Source organism: Haliotis asinina, chromosome 7 (assembly GCF_037392515.1).
Source record: "Haliotis asinina isolate JCU_RB_2024 chromosome 7, JCU_Hal_asi_v2, whole genome shotgun sequence".
Lineage (NCBI taxonomy): Eukaryota > Metazoa > Mollusca > Gastropoda > Lepetellida > Haliotidae > Haliotis > Haliotis asinina.
Genome location: NC_090286.1, coordinates 5383276 through 5404057, shown reverse-complemented (window position 1 = coordinate 5404057; position 20782 = coordinate 5383276). Strand labels below are relative to the sequence as shown.

General features: G+C 41.2%; 2 protein-coding genes across 2 annotated transcripts; one reads left to right on the top strand and one right to left on the bottom strand.

Moving 5' to 3' along the window:
- Positions 1–1263: 1263 nt before the first annotated feature.
- Positions 1264–1911, bottom strand: LOC137291209 (uncharacterized). The gene has a single exon (XM_067822498.1). The coding sequence runs from the start codon at positions 1909–1911 to the stop codon at positions 1264–1266; it is 648 nt and encodes a 215-aa protein (XP_067678599.1).
- Positions 1912–7908: 5997 nt separating this feature from the next.
- LOC137291208 (ribitol-5-phosphate transferase FKTN-like) lies at positions 7909–20003 on the top strand. The gene is made up of 8 exons (XM_067822497.1): positions 7909–7918; positions 9040–9170; positions 12273–12443; positions 14011–14279; positions 15122–15372; positions 15802–15935; positions 18472–18596; positions 19790–20003. Exons 1-8 carry the CDS (start codon positions 7909–7911, stop codon positions 20001–20003), a joined length of 1305 nt encoding a protein of 434 aa, XP_067678598.1.
- The last annotated feature ends 779 nt before the right edge of the window (positions 20004–20782 follow it).

Below are 20782 nucleotides of genomic sequence, written 5' to 3'. Positions count from 1 at the left end.
ATACTTTGTATATGTTCAAACAATTACATTAAGAATATTGACGAGGCTCCAGCTTGCAGTTTACCCTCCCGAGACCTCGTAATTTCGGTACAACGGTGTGGCAGTGGTACATATCGGCCTGCCAGTGACGTTTTGTTCCACGTAGATATTTGATGTTATCTGGACAATCATTTTCAGCAACGGGCAAGGTGGTGTGGTTTAAATCGTACTCCATTCAGGAATAGATAATCCAAATTAACTACTGTCACAGTCAACTTATATATCACCCAAGATTATATTTTCATCAGACAAAATGTGTTAAAATAGAATTTCACGTTTACCATTTTCAGCGATATTCCCGCTACATGTATTTGGCGGCTCTCTGTAAATAATCGAGTTTGAGACCAGACAGTGATCAACAGCTTCATAGCATATTATCAACTAAAACTTTGCAGCAAAAAAATGCACAAACTATAAGAAGAGCGGTGTCGGGTATTACCGAACAAATTCCATTTTGGTATTGTTTCCTTAGGTTGCCGATCGCTACAGCAAATTTTGCACGCATGCCATAAACTTCCTACACCGGAAAAAAACGATCGTCTGCTCCTTAAATATGTTTCAAAAGATGCAGAAAAGAATATTAACGAAAAGACAAGCAACTGGCATTACATTTTTCATTCTTTCTAAATTTACGTTATAATGACGTTTATTCCTCATTTATTCCTCAAATTGCGAGCAAATCTACATGAATGCCGTTTACTAATAACGTCGAGTGAAAATAAATAACATGACCTAGCTGCACGTTTCAGTTATTGGTCTGGCGTTCAACACCGTACTCAGAATTATTCCAGCTAGATATTGGAATGGGCTAAATTATATACTCACTCAAAAAAGAAACGCATATATAGTTTTAAGCTATTTTATATCAATCGATTGAATATACAGTATTGTTCGTAACAATCTACACAATTCAATGAAAATCTGCATAGGGAACGTTGAAATCATCCATCTTATGCACGGAGATGAAAAAGTCCAATAGGCAGTCACACAGACTGCAAGGTGGCGTTGAATTCAGGATCTGTTGTGACCCCCATGAACGTCTAGGACTGCACGACATCGTCTCGGCATGGATCGAATGAGTCTTTGGATCTGATCAGTCCACTCTGTCCGTAGAGCTGTGGCAGGTTGTCCGAGTGTCTGCCGCTGTGGGTTACGCTGTCGTACACGTCTGTCGAGAACATCTCACAGATGTTCTATTGTGTTCAAGTCTGGTGGCCTGGATGGTCATGGCAACACATTGATGTTCTCATTAGTGAAGAAATCTGTTGTGACACGTGCCGTGTGCGGTCTGGCATTATCCTGTTGGAACAGCTCCCTCTGGCGGCTGAGAATAGGAAGAAGGTGTGGACGAAGGATGTCAGCACAGTAGCGTTGAGCGACCAGATTGTCTTGGAACATCACCAAATTACTTTTTCCAGTGTAGGATATGGCTCCCCACATCCTCACACTCCGCCTCCCGAATCCAGTTCTGCACATTGGCACACCACTGTACTCGACGTTGTCGATGACGTTGACGTAGGACAGGCCAAAATAGGGTCTTCGTGCTCTTAGACCTGCTTCTCGAAGCCTGTTCTTGACGGTCTGAGCAGAAACTTGGTGTAATCCGGGTATGTTTATGGCGGTACTGGTTGCTGTAGCAGTACGATGATGTAAGAGATGTAACCGGATGTACCGATCTTGGGCTCTATTGGTCACTCTAGGACGTCCGCGCCTTAACCTATCTTCGACGGAGTTCTGTTGGCGCCATCTCTTCCAGAGACGAGAAATTGTGCTCTGACGGACTCCCACACGGCAGGCGACGGCATGCTGGGATTGTCCTGCTTGAAGAAGTCCTATGGCGATGTTTCGGTTTGCACGGCTTATTCTCGGCATTTTCATTCACGTTGAAAGTGGCGGGAAAGGTGAATGAAGGAGAGACAAGGGTCGACCTTTTATACCCATCAGCGACGCGATGTGCATCCCACTTTTCACGCGCATTTCATGCACATTTTGCTTTCGGTGACAATACGTGCGCAAAAACAAAATCATGTCTTTAAATAGGCGTTATGCAAGGTGGGTGCGTTTGGATGCGATGTTTTGATACAAAAACACATACGAAATTACAAATCCGTGAAAGATGCTCGGAAAATTTCGCCTGCATCAATACAAAGAAAATTCAAAATTCAAACTTAGTGATGCGTTTCTTTTTTGAGGGAGTATACAAATTTCAGAAAAAAACGTGGAGATCAGAGTACATAATATGAATGAAATGAGCTCACTTGAGCATAAAAACTCGTCATAGAGGTCGTCAGCACGACAAATAGTTTAGAACAGCCCAACATGGTGTTCGGAAAAGCCCGACGTCATTGTTCGGAAAAGCCCGACGTCATTTAATTGTTCGGAAAAGCCCGACGTCATTTAATTGTTCGGAAAAGCCCGACGTCATTGTTCGGCAGAGCCGACAACGGTGCAAAATCTGACAATTAGATTGTGTCAAATATTTGCTTGAAACAGGTTTACTTGGCGGAATTTACTCGTCTTCACACGTGAATATGATGCATATGAGAGGTCCGTTGTGTGTATTGATTATTGTTATGTGTGACGAAAGACGGTAGGAAGTAGGTGGGATGTGGTGTTAGCCGTTCGGTAATACCAAACACCGCTCTAATATCTACAAAATAAATTGTTGACCACGTAATGTCAACATTATGTACCTTCCTAAATTTTATGGTTTGTCTATACGTTTCGATAACACGGAGAAATTTATTTGCCTACGTTTCCAATCTATAAATGTACTTTATCGACTCCTCGTAATGTGATATATCAAATACTGAATGACAGGTTGTTGATATAGAATTTCTGGGGATTGGTTAAAGCGGATCAAAGGGTGTGAACGATATATGGGTATGCTTTTTAACGAACCGGCCCAGCTAAATGAATATTTAAGTGTTGACTGAAGAAAACATTTTAAACTATCAGCAATGGGGTGCTTGGGTGAAAAATGAATTAATCTACGCTGAAAGAATACTGGAAGTAATAAAGGTAAGTAAAGTATTTATCATTTTGGTAATTTCGAATTATACAGAATGTCATGTCACAAGAGTAAAAATTACACGTTACACATTTGACAATCGTGGCATATAAAGTAAGGTTAGAACTGTGGTTTAAAAGTGGTTTCTTAATTCTTGAGGCCAATGCAAACACGTGGAAATGAAGGAAACTTCGATGCGAAGATCACGTGATCGACTGCACGTGAAAAACCTGATTTGGCACTGACGTCATTTGCACGACGAATGGATAGGTTTGAGTGGGTTTTGCTAACGTGTTTCTAGAGTCAAAAGATAGGGATCCCATTTCGGATACATAGATGTATCATCAGAAAAAAATTATTCATTATTTTTAAAAATTACATTTTGTGAAGTTTCTTTTTTGACTCAGTATATATGAAACATGCGCGAGAGCATCTTTTTATTTCGTTGGCCTAGTGTAGCCAGTGATTAAAGCGTTCGTTCGACACGCCTAGACCCGGGTTCGATTATAAACATGGGCAGAATGTGTGAAGCCAACTTCTGATATCTCCTGCAATGATATTGCTGGAATCTTGCTAAAAGCGGTGTAAAACACAACTCGCTCACTCAGTTGGCCCCATGTCGTACAATGATAATTTTTGCATGAAAAGCACCAGGACAGTTCACAGCACACCCAGGAGATACGCAGACATACCAAACTCAATATCGACATGGTTGTAATGACAACATTAAAACCCCTCTGGTTAAGCTCCACTTATTCTACATAGGACCCGGGATAATTTAGTCATGGTTCCCTGCAGATTATTTCTATTTTTCCACATGCTTTTTATGTCAGCAATCATGTTCACAGACACATGTATACAAGTGAAAGTAAAAATATATGTATACAAGTCAAAGTAGTAGAGCACATGCAAGTCAAAGTAGAAACACATGCATGACAGTCAAAGTAGAAACGTATATACATGTAAGTCAATGTAAGTCAGAGTAGAAACATTTGCATGATAGTCAAAGTAGAAACGTATATACATGTAAGTCAATGTAAGTCAGAGTAGAAACATTTGCATGATAGTCAGAGTAGAAACGTATATACATGTAAGTCAATGTAAGTCAGAGTAGAAACATTTGCATGATAGTCAGAGTAGAAACGTATATACATGTAAGTCATTGTAAGTCAGAGTAGAAACATTTGCATGATAGTCAGAGTAGAAACGTATATACATGTAAGTCAATGTAAGTCAGAGTAGAAACATATGCATGATAGTCAAAGTAGAAACGTATATACATGTAAGTCAATGTAAGTCAGAGTAGAAACATTTGCATGACAGTCAAAGTAGAAACGTATATACATGTAAGTCAATGTAAGTCAGAGTAGAAACATTTGCATGATAGTCAGAGTAGAAACGTATATACATGTAAGTCAATGTAAGTCAGAGTAGAAACATTTGCATGATAGTCAGAGTAGAAACGTATATACATGTAAGTCAATGTAAGTCAGAGTAGAAACATTTGCATGATAGTCAGAGTAGAAACGTATATACATGTAAGTCAATGTATGTCAGAGTAGAAACATTTGCATGACAGTCAAAGTAGAAACGTATATACATGTAAGTCAATGTAAGTCAGAGTAGAAACATTTGCATGACAGTCAAAGTAGAAACGTATATACATGTAAGTCAATGTAAGTCAGAGTAGAAACATTTGCATGATAGTCAAAGTAGAAACGTATATACATGTAAGTCAATGTAAGTCAGAGTAGAAACATTTGCATGACAGTCAAAGTAGAAACGTATATACATGTAAGTCAATGTAAGTCAGAGTAGAAACATTTGCATGACAGTCAAAGTAGAAACGTATATACATGTAAGTCAATGTAAGTCAGAGTAGAAACATTTGCATGACAGTCAAAGTAGAAACGTATATACATGTAAGTCAATGTAAGTCAGAGTAGAAACATTTGCATGACAGTCAAAGTAGAAACGTATATACATGTAAGTCAATGTATGTCAGAGTAGAAACATTTGCATGACAGTCAAAGTAGAAACGTATATACATGTAAGTCAGAGTAGAAACATTTGCATGATAGTCAAAGTAGAAACGTATATACATGTAAGTCAGAGTAGAAACATTTGCATGATAGTCAAAGTAGAAACGTATATACATGTAAGTCAGAGTAGAAACATTTGCATGACAGTCAAAGTAGAAACGTATATACATGTAAGTCAATGTATGTCAGAGTAGAAACATATGCATGACAGTCAAAGTAGAAACGTATATACATGTACGTCAATGTAAGTCAGAGTAGAAACATTTGCATGATAGTCAGAGTAGAAACGTATATACATGTAAGTCAATGTAAGTCAGAGTAGAAACATATGCATGATAGTCAAAGTAGAAACGTATATACATGTAAGTCAATGTAAGTCAGAGTAGAAACATTTGCATGACAGTCAAAGTAGAAACGTATATACATGTAAGTCAATGTAAGTCAGAGTAGAAACATTTGCATGATAGTCAGAGTAGAAACGTATATACATGTAAGTCAATGTAAGTCAGAGTAGAAACATTTGCATGACAGTCAACGTAGAAACGGCAATATTCCAGCTATAAATCTGCGGTCTGTAAATGATGGAGTCTGGACCAGTCAGTTCAATAATCATCAGAATGAGCATTTTTCTACACAGTTAGAATACAAAGACATCTGGGCCTAGATATTCGAAACACTACGATAGTCGTAGGTTAATGTTAATGTATGGCACTTACGACTATCTTAGCACAAAGAGAGCTTCGAAAATCTGGGCCTTGATGTAACCCAAAGTGAGCGAACTGAACAACCCGGACTGGTCTGACTTTGTGTACTGGCGATTAGGTGCTTGACTTAGTCTGTGGGTTCGAGACCCGATTGGGACTCAACCCAACAAAAGCACTAGAATTTGCAGTTTACTAAGAAAGTGTAATCCCAAATACAACATATGCTCAATTTGACAACTACCTAAATGGCTTTGTGTGTTCATTGTAGACTGGAACTTCACTCCTATTCCCCACGTCTCGTGTTTCAGTACGAATGATAAGTGAGTGAGTTTAGTTCTACGCCACATTCGGCAATATTCCAGCAATGTGGCGGCGGTCGCTAAATAATCGAGTCTGGACCAGACAATCCAGTGACCAACAGTATGGGCATCGATGAGCGCAATTGGGAACTGATGACGTATCAACCAATTGCCAGTCACCTAATGGCACCAGTCACCTGACGACAAGCATGGGATCCTGAAGATCAGTTCTAACACGGACATTTATGGATGAATGATAATATATTAGTGAGTGAGTTTAGTTTTACGCCACACTCAGCAATATTCCAGCTATATGGCGGCGGTCTGAAAACAATCGAGTCTAGACCAGACAATCCAGTGATCAACAGCATGACCACCGATCATTTGGGAATCGATGACATGTGTCAACCAAGTCAGCGAGTCAGACCACCCGATCCCGTTAGTCGCCTCTAACGACAAGCACACTCGCCTTTTATGGCAAGCATGGGTTGGTGAAGGCCTATTCTACCCCGGACCTCCACGGGTCCATAATGCATGAAGTCCACTTGAATGTCTATATGTTTGATATGCGTCAGTATATCTGTAACTATGTATCAGTGTATGTGTAACTTAACACGATATGGCGTATATATCTCACATCATGATCTCAAGATCATAAGGGACGGTAGGGTAGCCTAATGGTTAAAATGTTGGCTCGTTACACCGAAGACCCGGGTTCGATTTCCCATATGGGTACAATGTGTGAAGCCCATTTATGGTGACTCCAGCAGTAATCTTGCTGGAAGATTGCTAAATGCGGCGTAAAAGTAAACTCACTCACTCAGCATTACAGAATATCAATATCCTTTGAACATTAACATGTCTATAAACACTGAGAGATCCGTCACATTTGCGTGTACGTTCAAGCAGATGGATAGTACTGATGATCGTTTCCTGAAACTCATACATAACCAAGAGGAAATTTAATTACAATGAAATAAATTCAAGCATCGCTCACAGGGTAAAGTCGGTCAGTTCGATAGACTTCAGTGACAGCATGTATTGATACGGGTAACTTTATAACCCAGCCCATCTATCACTTGAATATATGTTTACACGACGCTATCAAGTCGTGTTCATATACAGTACCTATCACACGTTTACACACACTAGTGTCATATACACTACCTATCACAAGTTTACACACACTAGTGTAAATGTTGCCACTTACTTCAGTCAACTGTTCTAAACTAGACTTTGCAAAATATTCCATATTGTTTAAAGATGCTGTTTACACATGAACTGAATTCCTAGGATTGATAGAAGATAACCTATGAACATTTTGTCAGTCAGAAATTGAACCATTAGAACATTTTCTTTTCTTGTAGAAAAGTTCAAACTATGATAAATGAATTTAAATCTTAATATGAAAGTAAAACCTACGTAACATTAGGTTTAAAAATGAGTAATTTCCTTGTTGGCTATCCAAAGTTGAATGTTCACAAAACCACCCTTTTTACAACAATATTCAGAGCTGTCACTACAATAAGACCATTCCCATATTCACCCAAGTATTAGGGTTAATAAAATAAAATCACAACATAGAATAATCATTTCTGGAGACAAGACCAAATACACAGAAAAAGTGTTGCGAATAATATTTGGTTTACTTAGACTGTTGCATAACACTGATAGTTACAAATGAACCATTTAAATTGAAAAGGAGCGAAATCTAGACTTTATTCAAGGCGTTTGCACTGCAGGTAGGGCTAGGGAGTAGTGAAAATACTGACAGTGTGGTTCAGGGACCCTGAGACAGACAACGGCATGTCCACATGGTGCAGGGTCAGTAGCCTGTGCAGGGTCAGTAGCATACCTACATACGTAAGATCCGATAGCACTTTAAGTATCCTGTGCGGAGGGAGTTTATGATAGGAGAGAATACACCGAATGTTTACTGACTGCGTGAAACCGAAATGAGAGATTCGGTGCACTTTTTAATATGTTTGACGATTTAGTGTTTTCACTTAATGAAGCCTTGGACGAACGTATTGAAATGGTTTACACTTTAACAGTACTATAGCTTCAACCGCCGTGGAGCTGGAATATTGCTTTGTACGGCGTAAAACTAAACTCACTCATTCACACAGTGTGCGAATTAAGTTCCAAAATTTGCGAGCCACACGGGCAAGCTATTCCTAACAGTTAACAGCCCACTAAGTCCACAAGCCTGAAATTTGAATGCAGAAACTGAACAAAAAATTTCAAATATATATATGAAGAATAAGATATTGTCGGAAACGTACATTTCATCATTAAATCGCTAATATATCAGACCATAATCTTGCTTGATTTAAAAGTATTTTATAACTTATGTTGGAGAGAGTGATATATTTAGATACTGATCCGATAAAAATTCACTAGGCAATCAGACCCGTGACTGTGGTGATTTACTGGGCTAACTGGATTTTTACTAGCCATTGGCTACCGGACCAGTCGCTAGTTTGCACACTGCACCCACAGCTTGTGTATATTTTGCTTCATCATCCTAAACTGTGTCCCACAGGAGATATCGCTTGTGTGAGATCAGAGGATATCTCCTAGGAAGCACTGGAAGTCTATGGCAGTGCCGACAGCAGTGCTGATAGCAGTGCTGTGTTCAGAGATGTACATTTTTCACTGGAAAGTAATGAAGAATGATTTGGGATGATAAGGAGAATCTCACCATCGTGTCTACTGATATCAGTTATTTCAACACTCAATGATAAAGGTAAAAACATCCTCGGCAAGTCTCAGATATTTGTTACTCTATCAACTTGTTTTGAAATATAAAAATTAATATATCAGTAGACACTTGGGTGAGATTTTCTATGCATCACATCTCAGAAAGATTCCTGAGTTTGGTATTATCACAGGTATGCACGAAATATATCCTCAGGTTTTATTTTTTTAAATTTATTTTTCAGGAAATATGAGAATACCTACCCGTGACTGCCGGTCATCGAAGCGCACATTACAAATGATCTGTTCATGTCTTGTCATTGCGGCTGTGTGTGCTGTCCTTCGTCACTTCACGCTGAGGAAAGAGAACCTTGTGGTGAGTGAATGAGTTTAGTTTTACGCCGCTTTAAGCAAAATTCCAGCAATATCACGGCTTGGAACGCCCAAAATGGGCTTCATACGTTGTGAAGGAATATCCTGGTTAGGCATATGATAGGGACCGCATTAAGTGATTATGACTTTAAATCATAACCAGCCCATTCGGCTACTAGACTTTCCGATGACCGACCTACCATGCCCCGTGCAGGCGCTCCCTCACTATAACACTTTTTCGTTGAAGCCGAAACAAAGCGCAGACTGAAAGATTGACATAACTTCAAGTGACAATAGAAAATAAAAATCTTGCCAGTGAATAACAGATCTTATCCTAATGCTTCTTCCTGTTGTATACAGATTTTTCCTTCTGGTGTGTTTCGTTATTATGTATTCGGATGTTTCTTTTCGCTGCAATGTACTATTTCTTCCTGTTCTATTCACATACTGGTATTGGAGTAGTGGGGTGGCCTCGTGGTTAAGGTATTCGCTCGTCACGCCGGGTTCGATTGGCCACATGGGTATAACGTGTGAAGCCCATATCTATTGTCACTCGCCGTAATGTTGCTTAAATATTGCTCCGGCCCCCTAAGTAATGGAAGAAATTACGGCAAATTTGAAGGAATTGCATCTCAATTGTAAACAAACACAACCCACTCGCGAAACAATTGCAGCGATATCGGTAGTTTAGCGGTAATAACATAAACACAACGCCCCTATCGGAAACAATGTCGGTAAAACTTGAAACACGCTCAGCCATCTTCGGAGATTTCTCGGCTCCGTTACGTGATTTGTCGGTCGCGTCCTGAAACTCACACATCAAAACATGGCGTCACTGGAAGGAGCGCCCGTCTCGGTGAGTTTTGTTTTTAGTTTCTACTGTTTTCATTTTTATAATTATCCATCTTTGACCACCTGTGTTGAATGTGTTTAGGTATGAGGTGTCGGAGCTATAGATTATTTGTTAAGGAAAGGATCGTCACTGCAAAAGAGCGTCATAAGTCATGTCCCGGATGCTTCCGATGTTCAGACGTAAACAACCTCCGGTGGCATGACGTATGACGCTCTTTCTACATTCAAATTTCGGTCTTGTGAATTACTTTGTGGGCTAGTAACTTTCAGCAACAGCTTGCCCGTGTGGCTGGCAAATTTTGGAAAGTATTTCATACAGTGTGTGAATGAGTGAGTTTAATTTTACGCCGTACTCAGCAATATTCCAGCTACACGGTGGTTGAAGATGTCGTACTGTTAAAGTGTTAACTCTTTCAATTCGTTCCTCTAAAGCTTCATTTAATGGAAACACTAAATCGTTAAATCGTTACAAAGTACACCGACTCTCCTGTTTTCGGTTTAATGCAGTTAGTAAACAATCGGGGCATTCTCTTCAGTCTTAAACTCCTAGGATACTTAGTGCTGTCGGATCTTACGTATGTAGGTATGTCCAGGCTACGGACCCTGCACTACATGTCGTGTGTGAGTTTCAGGACGCGACCGACCCGTGAAGGTCCCGGGGTAGAATAGGCCTTCTGCAACCCATGTTTGCCATAAAAAGCGACTGTGCTTGTTGTAAAAGGCCACTAACGGGATCGGGTGGTCAGGCTTGCTGACTTGGTTGACACATGTCATCGGTTCCGCAGATCGATGCGCAGATCGATGCTCATGTTGTCGATGCACTGGATTGTCTGGTCCAGACTCGACTATTTACAGACCGTCGCCAAATAGCTGGAAGATTGCTGAGTGCTGAGTAAAACTAAACTCACTCACTCATTCAGGACGCGACTGACAAATCACGGAACGGAGCCGAGAAATCTCCGAAGATGGTCGAGGGTGTTTCAAGTATTACCGACATTGTTTCTGATAAGAGCGTTGTGTTTATGTTATTACCGCTAAACTGCCGATATCGCTGCAATTGTTTCGCGAGTAGGCTGTGTTTGTTTACATTTGAGATGCAATTCGTTCCAATTTGCCGTAATTCCTTCAGTTACTTAGGGAGGCCTGTTGCTAAAATCGGCGGAAACCTAAGCTCACTCACTAGTATACATTTGTATACTGTTCCTGATGTAGTCATATGTTTTGTCTTCCTGTTGTATTTTATTTTTTCTTTCTGTTGTATTAAAATACTTCTTTCCTGTTGAATTTCGATTTCCCCAGTCTCAGTAAAGTTATTATCCGTTACACTCCGACCCGTGAAGGTCCCGGGGTAGAACAGGTCTTCAGCAACCCATGCTTGATAGTATTGGCGTCACGTTCTCTCTCAGTTCAGGCACATGTCTCGGTGAGATTTCCTTTCATCATTCTGAATTAAACTAGGAAACTATATAAATCAGATTTCAGATCTGTCAACATGTCACCGTACAGCAACAGACACGTAATTTTCGAAACAATGGAATGTCACTACAGTATATGTTCATGCTTTGTGCTACAAAACTTGACCCATAAAAGGCGACTATGCTTGTCGTAAGAGGCGACTAACGGGATCGGGTGGACAGGTTCGCTGACTTGGTTGACACATGTCATTTGTTCCCATTTGTGCAAATCGATACTCCTGCTGTTGATTACTGGATTGTCTGGTCCTGACTCGATTATTTACAGACCGTCGCCATATGGCTGGAATATTGAGTGCGGAGTGAAATAAACTCACTCACTCGTTACACTCCACTGTTGAGTGCAACAAGCCCTAGTAAGAGGTCGTGTCAGTGTTCCAGCAATATCATGGCCCGGGACACCAGACATGACCTTCACACATCGAACCCATGTGGGGAATCGAACCAGGGTCTTCGGCGTGACGAACACTTTAACCACTAGGCTACCCCACCGCCCCTTTAAGATCGGGGTTAATAGGTTCAGTAATCCTGGTGTTTTTTTTTGCGAGAGGCAATTAACGGGATCATTTGATATGGTTCGCTGACGTGGCTGATGCATATCATCATATCCTAATTTTTCAGGACAATGCTCATGATGTCAATCCCTGGGTTGTACAGCATTGCTTGTTTACATACAGCCACCGCATTGCTAGATATCGTTGATTGTCGCGTTAAACAACAATCAAAACAAATCGGATTATTTTCTTTACATATAATTGAGGTAAATCATTTCATGAAAACAGAATCTTGTCCGGACATTCACCAGTACGTGCCTACATCGAGACATCACCATATTTGTCATTGAGCCAGTCGTTCTTCGGTCGTTGCTGGCCGATTCCAAGCCCCACTGTGTCCTGTGCTCGGCTGGGAATGTCATCACTCTCGGGGTACTGGATGCAGACTGGGACAAAAGGGTAGGCACACCCTTATTTACAACTGGCAGATTCATTTCTGCCTTCCGTAAACATCCTCGATAATACCCATAGAATAAGTTACGGGAAACTTCCACTATACCCTGGATGCATCTACGACTCAACCCGATGATTTTCTTACCTCCCTTGACTGGCTCTTTATCCAATCAGGCGTCTACGCTTGAAGTTGAGCGTACCAATCACAACTCACTTTCGCTTTTTAAATTATCTAACCGATTAAACTTGACAACACAGTTGATGCAGAGATAATATGGAAGAAATATACTGAGTCAAGAAAGAAACTTCACATTCTTTCCCCAGGGCACATGGTAAAATGGTTAAATTGTTATCATTTCATTACTGAGATGTGTGTGATGTACTCGATACACCGACAGTGCCACAATCAGTTCCATTAGGCTACACCGCCTTTCCAAAACATGAGTATACAGAATGTCAAGTTACAATATGGACGTCGAGAATGGAGACTGGCAGCCCGCAACCGATTTCGAATGGTCTGTGAGGACAGTCGACCTCTAAACATCTCAGTCCTGGTTCGTGTAGCCGGCAGAAATCTATCACGTAGGTGACGTAGGACGATTTGACGGTCTTCTGCTCGTGACCTCATACGTGGACGACCCGACCTTGGGCGATCAGAAGTGGTGCCAGTTTGTTGTAGATGACCTCGCAAGTCATACACAGTACAACGATTGCATCCCATTGCTCTTGCGACGTCAATAACTGATCTTCACGCTTGCAATATGCCAACGGCACGTTCACGTTACACATTTGACAATCGTGGCATATAAAGTAAGGTTAGAACTGTGGTTTAAAAGTGATTTTTCAATTCTTGAGGCCAATGCAAGATCACGTGATCGACTGCACGTGCAAAACCTGATTTGGCACTAACGTCATTTGCACGACGAATGGATGGGTTTGAGTGGGTTTTGCTAACGTTTTTCTAGAGTTGAAAGATAGGGATCCCATTTCGGATACATAGATGTATCATCAGAGGAAAATTATTCATTATTTTAAAAAAATACATTTTGTGAAATGTGAGTCGCGTCGCGAATAAACCGTTGCGGTAGCGATCGCTATCTTTGTTGACACTGGCCAGTTCGGATGTAACAGCTTAGCTAATTGGCTACTGACAGAATGCGGAACCAGCAAAGGGAGGTAATAAAATTATCGGGCCGAGCCATAGATGAGTAAAGGGCACGTGTGGAGTTTTATCGGAATATATACCCTGGAGATAATAGATGATGTTCCCTAAGACATACCAGATAAGATGTACAAGCTTCCGGTTGAAAACGTCATAGCTCCCATTCCCCTCATTTAAATCATATTTTTTGTACAATATTGATGATCCCCGCCCGCTCCCATCTCCACAGAAGAGAAATGGGTGACTCCGCCTTAAAGTCATCACCTCCCTAGCCATAAAATATGAACGGTCTCTAAAGTTGATGCTATACCAATTTTATATCAACTGTTGATAATGTACTGTGTGATATAAGATCGTGACATAATCATTACAAATATTTCTCATACTGTTAGAACGGGTGACAACTTTCAGGGTTCTCTCCTTCAAGATCTGAGCTACCATGGCTTTTTCCTACAAGTCATGGCCTCTCCTGACCCTCGTTTGTTGTCCAGTCGGAGGCTTAACGTTCCCAGCATTCCCACACATTACCGCATCCACCAGGGATTGCGTTTCCGGTCTTTCATCCACCTGGTGGTGTTTTACAAAAGAGCAGACAACTTCTTGTGGCACAGTGCTCTGGAACCATCAAAAACAACGGGTCTGAATTTGTCATTTGGAAGGCATGCTGGAGCATACGACAGGTATAGTACTTGACCACAACAGTTGGAATCACTGTTTGGACAATATTTTTCTAAAACAAATATCCAGACTTTTGAGATCAAATTTTCTTTTTTTTTTAAGATTGACATATATTTCAAATCTGAACGAAATCGATGAAATGAAGAAAATACAGAGAATTATACCGCTTCACTGTCAAATATGATTGCAAAAGTCTAGACTTATATTTTTAAGAATTATTGTCCAAACAGTGATTGATTCTAACCCCTGTGGACCTGACAATAAGACTTCAATTTTCATAAGTATGGTGGTGTTTCGGGCCATCGCTTTAACGCCCTGAAGAGTTACGTCGAGATATCACTGGGTCGTCGGTTTACATCGCATTTAAGTCTGTTCGCATCATCGCTATATGGGAGTATCGCAATATCCTAATATCGCCACTTCGCCATTTATAAACACACGCACAGTCAAGGCAATTGTTTACAAGATAAAACATAAAACAAGTCAAAATATTCTATTTCATTTGACATGATTGTGTCACTGTTTCCAATTAATAAATAAAAGGAAAATAAATGACAGGAACCAAGCTATTAGACATTACTGACAACCCCAGTTTGATTTGATCTTCAGTAATCCAAGCATGTTATAAGAGACGACTTAACAGGATCGGGTGGTCAGGCTCGCTAACTTGACTGACACATATCAACATATCACATTTGCATAGATCGATGTTCATGCTATTGATCACTGGACTGTCTGGTCCAGACTCGATTATTTACAGACCGCCGACATGGGAATGTTGCTGAGCGATAAACAACAAGCACACAAGCAAAGACTCTGACGTGTAATGTCCTATTCTGTCCAGGTTCAATCTCCAAGGCATGACTGTAGACGGCATCAGACTCCATGTTCCGCATACAGTTGAGCAGTTCCTTGTCCAGGTGTCACAGTCGGAGTTTACTGAGTGCGACTACAAAAGGGCACAGAGATATCTGGAACAGCACCCCAAGTTCAATACTACGATAACACAATATGGGCCTCGAGTCCTGTTGAAAGCCAAAAGCGTTCTTGACAGTATTGGCGTCACGTTCTCTCTCAGTTCAGGCACATGTCTCGGTGAGATTTCCTTTCATCATTCTGAATTAAACTAGGAAAACTTCATAGCTTCATATCAAAACTATATAAATAAGATTTCACACCTGTCAACATGTCACCGTACAGCAACAGGCACGTAATTTTCGAAACAATGGAATGTCACTACAGTATATGTTCATGCTTTTTGTCCTACAAAACATGACCCATAAAAGGCGACTATGCTTGTCGTAAGAGGCGACTAACGGGATCGGGTGGACAGGCTCGCATGTCATCGGTTCCCATTTGCGCAGATCAGTGCTCATGTTGTTGATCACTAGATTGTCTGGTCCAGACTCGATTATTTACAGACCGCCGCCATATAGCTGGAATATTGCTGAGTGCGGCGTAAAACTAAACTCACTCACCCACTCACTCATTCATTCTAATCGGTGGACTTGTTCCATTCTGCAGGCTGGTATCGACAGTGTGACTTCATCGCCCATTCTCCCGATATAGACATAGAGGTTCCTATCCAGGAGTTCCATACAAGTATGATACCGGCGTTTTTAAAGGCAGGGTTTGAACTCCTATTTGTGGCAGGGAAGGTGAGGAAGTTTTAAAGAGAAGGTTTAAACTGAAATTTAAACTGAACTTCGCCAAATATGTTTTCAACTCTTGTTTGATTAGTAATATTTGAACACTTCTTTAGGAACATTACGATGTTTAGATTGTTATTTAAGCGTAAACATATTCAGAGACTGTAGTGTAAAACGCTTTGAACCTTTTGTGTTTAAACCAGTTTGGTTTTAGTTATCTTGGTAGTATGTGTAAAGTTTAAATCTACATGTAGTATAGCTGTAAACCTTGTTGTCGTCAGTGGATTGTGCTTGCCTTCTCTGTCTTCAGAGTACATACTAGGAGTTTCAGAGTTTTAGTCCTATGGCGGGAGAGAGACGAGACTTCACTGTTAAGAGAAGTGAACTCTTTATTGTGTTTTAGGCAGGTTGCACATATCATATTCTGCGACTGAATAGAAGCGACATGTTCAGCAACATGTGTCAGCGACCAATCCCTATAGAATCTAGCAGACTGGATAGAAGTGACATGTTCAGCAACATGTGCCATCCACCAATCCCTATAGCATCTAGTAGACTGAATAGAAGTGACATGTTCAGCAACACGTGCCATCCACCAATCCCTACAGCATCTAGTAGACTGGATAGAAGTGACATGTTCAGCAACATGTGTCAGCGACCAATCCCTATAGCATCTAGTAGACTGGATAGAAGTGACATGTTCAGCAACACGTGCCATCCACCAATCCCTACAGCATCTAGTAGACTGGATAGAAGTGACATGTTCAGCAACATGTGCCATCCACCAATCCCTATAGCATCTAGTAGACTGGATAGAAGTGACATGTTCAGCAACATGTGTCAGCGACCAATCCCTATAGAATCTAGCAGACTGGATAGAAGTGACATGTTCAGCAACACGTGCCATCCACCAATCCCTACAGCATCTAGCAGACTGGATAGAAGTGACATGTTCAGCAACATGTGTCAGCGACCAATCCCTATAGAATCTAGTAGACTGGATAGAAATGACATGTTCAGCAACATGTGTCAGCGACCAATCCCTATAGAATCTAGCAGACTGAATAGAAGTGACATGTTCAGCAACATGTGTCAGCGACCAATCCCTATAGAATCTAGTAGACTGGATAGAAGTGACATGTTCAGCAACATGTGTCATACACCAATCACTACAGCATCTAGTAGACTGGATAGAAGTGACATGTTCAGCAACATGTGTCAGCGACCAATCCCTATAGAATCTAGCAGACTGGATAGAAGTGACATGTTCAGCAACACGTGCCATCCACCAATCCCTACAGCATCTAGTAGACTGGATAGAAGTGACATGTTCAGCAACATGTGTCAGCGACCAATCCCTATAGAATCTAGCAGACTGGATAGAAGTGACATGTACAGCAACATGTGCCATCCACCAATCCCTATAGCATCTAGTAGACTGGATAGAAGTGACATGTTCAGCAACATGTGTCAGCGACCAATCCCTATAGAATCTAGCAGACTGGATAGAAGTGACATGTTCAGCAACACGTGCCATCCACCAATCCCTACAGCATCTAGTAGACTGGATAGAAGTGACATGTTCAGCAACATGTGTCAGCGACCAATCCCTATGGAATCTAGTAGACTGGATAGAAGTGACATGTTCAGCAACATGTGTCAGCGACCAATCCCTATAGAATCTAGCAGACTGAATAGAAGTGACATGTTCAGCAACATGTGTCAGCGACCAATCCCTATAGAATCTAGTAGACTGGATAGAAGTGACATGTTCAGCAACATGTGTCATCCACCAATCCCTACAGCATCTAGTAGACTGGATAGAAGTGACATGTTCAGCAACATGTGTCAGCGACCAATCCCTATAGAATCTAGCAGACTGGATAGAAGTGACATGTTCAGCAACATGTGCCATCCACCAATCCCTATAGCATCTAGTAGACTGAATAGAAGTGACATGTTCAGCAACACGTGCCATCCACCAATCCCTACAGCATCTAGTAGACTGGATAGAAGTGACATGTTCAGCAACATGTGTCAGCGACCAATCCCTATAGAATCTAGCAGACTGGAAAGAAGTGACATGTTCAGCAACATGTGCCATCCACCAATCCCTATAGCATCTAGTAGACTGAATAGAGGTGACATGTTCAGCAACATATGCCATCCACCAATCCCTACAGCATCTAGTAGACTGGATAGAAGTGGCATGTTCAGCAACACGTGCCATCCGCCAATCCCTACAGCATCTAGCAGACTGGATAGAAGTGACATATTCAGCAACATGTGTCATCAACCAATCCTTATGGCATCTAGCAGACTGGATAGAAGTGACATGTTCAGCAACATGTGTCATCCACCAATCCCTACAGCATCTAGTAGACTGGATAGAAGTGGCATGTTCAGCAACATGTGTCATCCACCAACCCCTACAGCATCATTACTAGCTATCCTGTATGACGAGGCAATATGCTTAAGCGGTACATATTTTTTGTGGGTTTATACGAATTATATGCGTGCATTCGTTCCCACGCCTCTGTTGCAGGTATCCGACAGTTTTACAATAGCCATTTTTGCTTTTGGCGTCAAGATTGATGTGTATTTCGTCTACGAGGAAAGGACGCATCTGTGGTATGGAGGAACCGAAAAAGCCACAGGTCGTAAATTTAAGTGAGTGTTCATAATTCGATTTGTTTTCAACATCCACTTTTTCCTATATGGGGATTTCAAAAAATAATTATAATTGTTTCAAGTCAGACTCACGGTGAGGTGACACCTGGCGGTTAATGCGTTCGCTTGTCACGCCGAAGACCCGGGCTCACATGGGTCCATTTATGGAGTCCTCCGCCGCTATGTTGCTGAAATATTTCCAAAAAGTGACGTAAAACTAAGCTCACTCACTCACTCTCACTGTCACTGTAAAATGGGTACACCAGTAAATAATACTGCAACTAAGCAAAAGCTTTAACCACGAGGCTACCCCACCGCCCCTCTAACAACGAGAGGCTGGTGAGGTGTTAAAGAGGAGTATTCTTTGCCTTTTTATAACATGTACAGACTGGGCAAGGTGCCGGCTGGTAACATCCAACAAAGGTCTTTCCTTATTCATAAAAAACCTCTCATTACACAGAGTCTGATCTAAGGTTCCGACTCGACCATTTCATCAGCAAGAGTGTACAAATCACTGTCGCTTAGAGATTATACAGTATAGTTGTAGAAAGGCCGTATTCTGTTGGAACCCATCACAAACACACGCAAAGTCAGGTCAACTGGTCATTTAAGGAAACACGGAAACATACGCTTGAAACTAGAAATTGCATCAGACGTCATTTTTGTCACAATACGAAATACGTCTACCATGGAAATGTTGAACGCTTGACAGTTCGTCGTGAAAAAAAACATGCTCTATTATTACTCACAACGGGTACTGAGACGGGTACCCGAGTTTGTCATTACCCACCTGTCCCGGGTATCCGGGTTACCCGTCCCAGCCCTACTGTTAAATTGTCCTATAGGACATGTAACTGTGATCACCAGCTGTTGGGGCGGATGCACGAGAGATGGAGATATAAGCACATTAACTATCCTCCAACGAATGATAAGTACAGAGAGTTCTACACTTCCGCAAACCCATAACCAACATTCACACGGGGTTAAAATGGCATACACTCTTCAAACACACGAAACGCATGTGTTGCTGCGGCAAAAACAATATGAATATAATATTTCTCTCTAAAACGTCATCTTTGTGTGATTTTAAGCAGCCTCAGCGATTTTAAATTTTTCCCCATATTTTGGAAGCGTTTGAAGAAATGCTGGCCTCTTAATCAAGGTTATGAACAGAATACAAAATTCGATTTCAGATACATTTTGCCAAAGTCTAAACTTTGCTGGACTTACTTCATGGGTGTCCGAGTCCGTGTTCCGTGCCCTGCGTTGCCCTACATCCTCACCAATTACGGTCCGAAGTGGAATACTTCAATAAAGCGCTGGGACTGGCGAGCTAGTGGAAGCAACGCGAAGGCGAACGGCATGTGGTCAAAAGAAGATCGGGACAGTTTTATTTATAATATATAGGAGAAAACACGAGGTTTTGGTAAACATGTAAAACCGGAGATGGAGGGGAGGGGGGTGAATTTCCGACCCCGATGGGATGGGTTTTTTTCACATTGTCTACCAAAACCCCAATAGAAGTGTTTTCTCTATCATATATACCGTCAATGATGGGTAATTACAATGTAGATGATTATTTAATGAAGCTACATAACAATAACTGAAGCGCGTGTAAAATTAATGTAATGAAAAGTAAAGCCTGGGAAGCGGTCTTACTCTAAAACAAAAACCTCAAATGCGGTTATTTTGGGGAAACAAGAGATGACCTATGTATAGTGAGAAGCACACTTTATGCTTATATTAAATGATATGTACTGCAACCATCATTGAATTATGCATACTTTGTCATTTGCACGTTCATGCATTACGGGTCGGTGGGGTATCTTAATGGTTAAAGTGTTCGCTCGTCACACCGAAGACCTGGGTTCGATCCCTAACATGAGTACGATGTGTGAAGTCTATCTCTGGTGTTACATATTGCTGGGATATTACTAAGAGCGGCGTAAAATCAACCATATTCACCCACTCACTCAGTCAATGCAGTGCAACGATCCCTACTATTCTCATAGACGGTCAAGGGTGGTGAGACCACCTTTGTTTTAATGCGTACATGTAACGCAAAACACAACTTTGCAGATTCTGGTACTCGTCGGTAAGGACTCACAGTAACAAATTATCCAAAATTCAAATTCAGCTTATGGAGTTGAAAAACAGCAGAAAAATGTCCCGCGAAATCGGAGTTC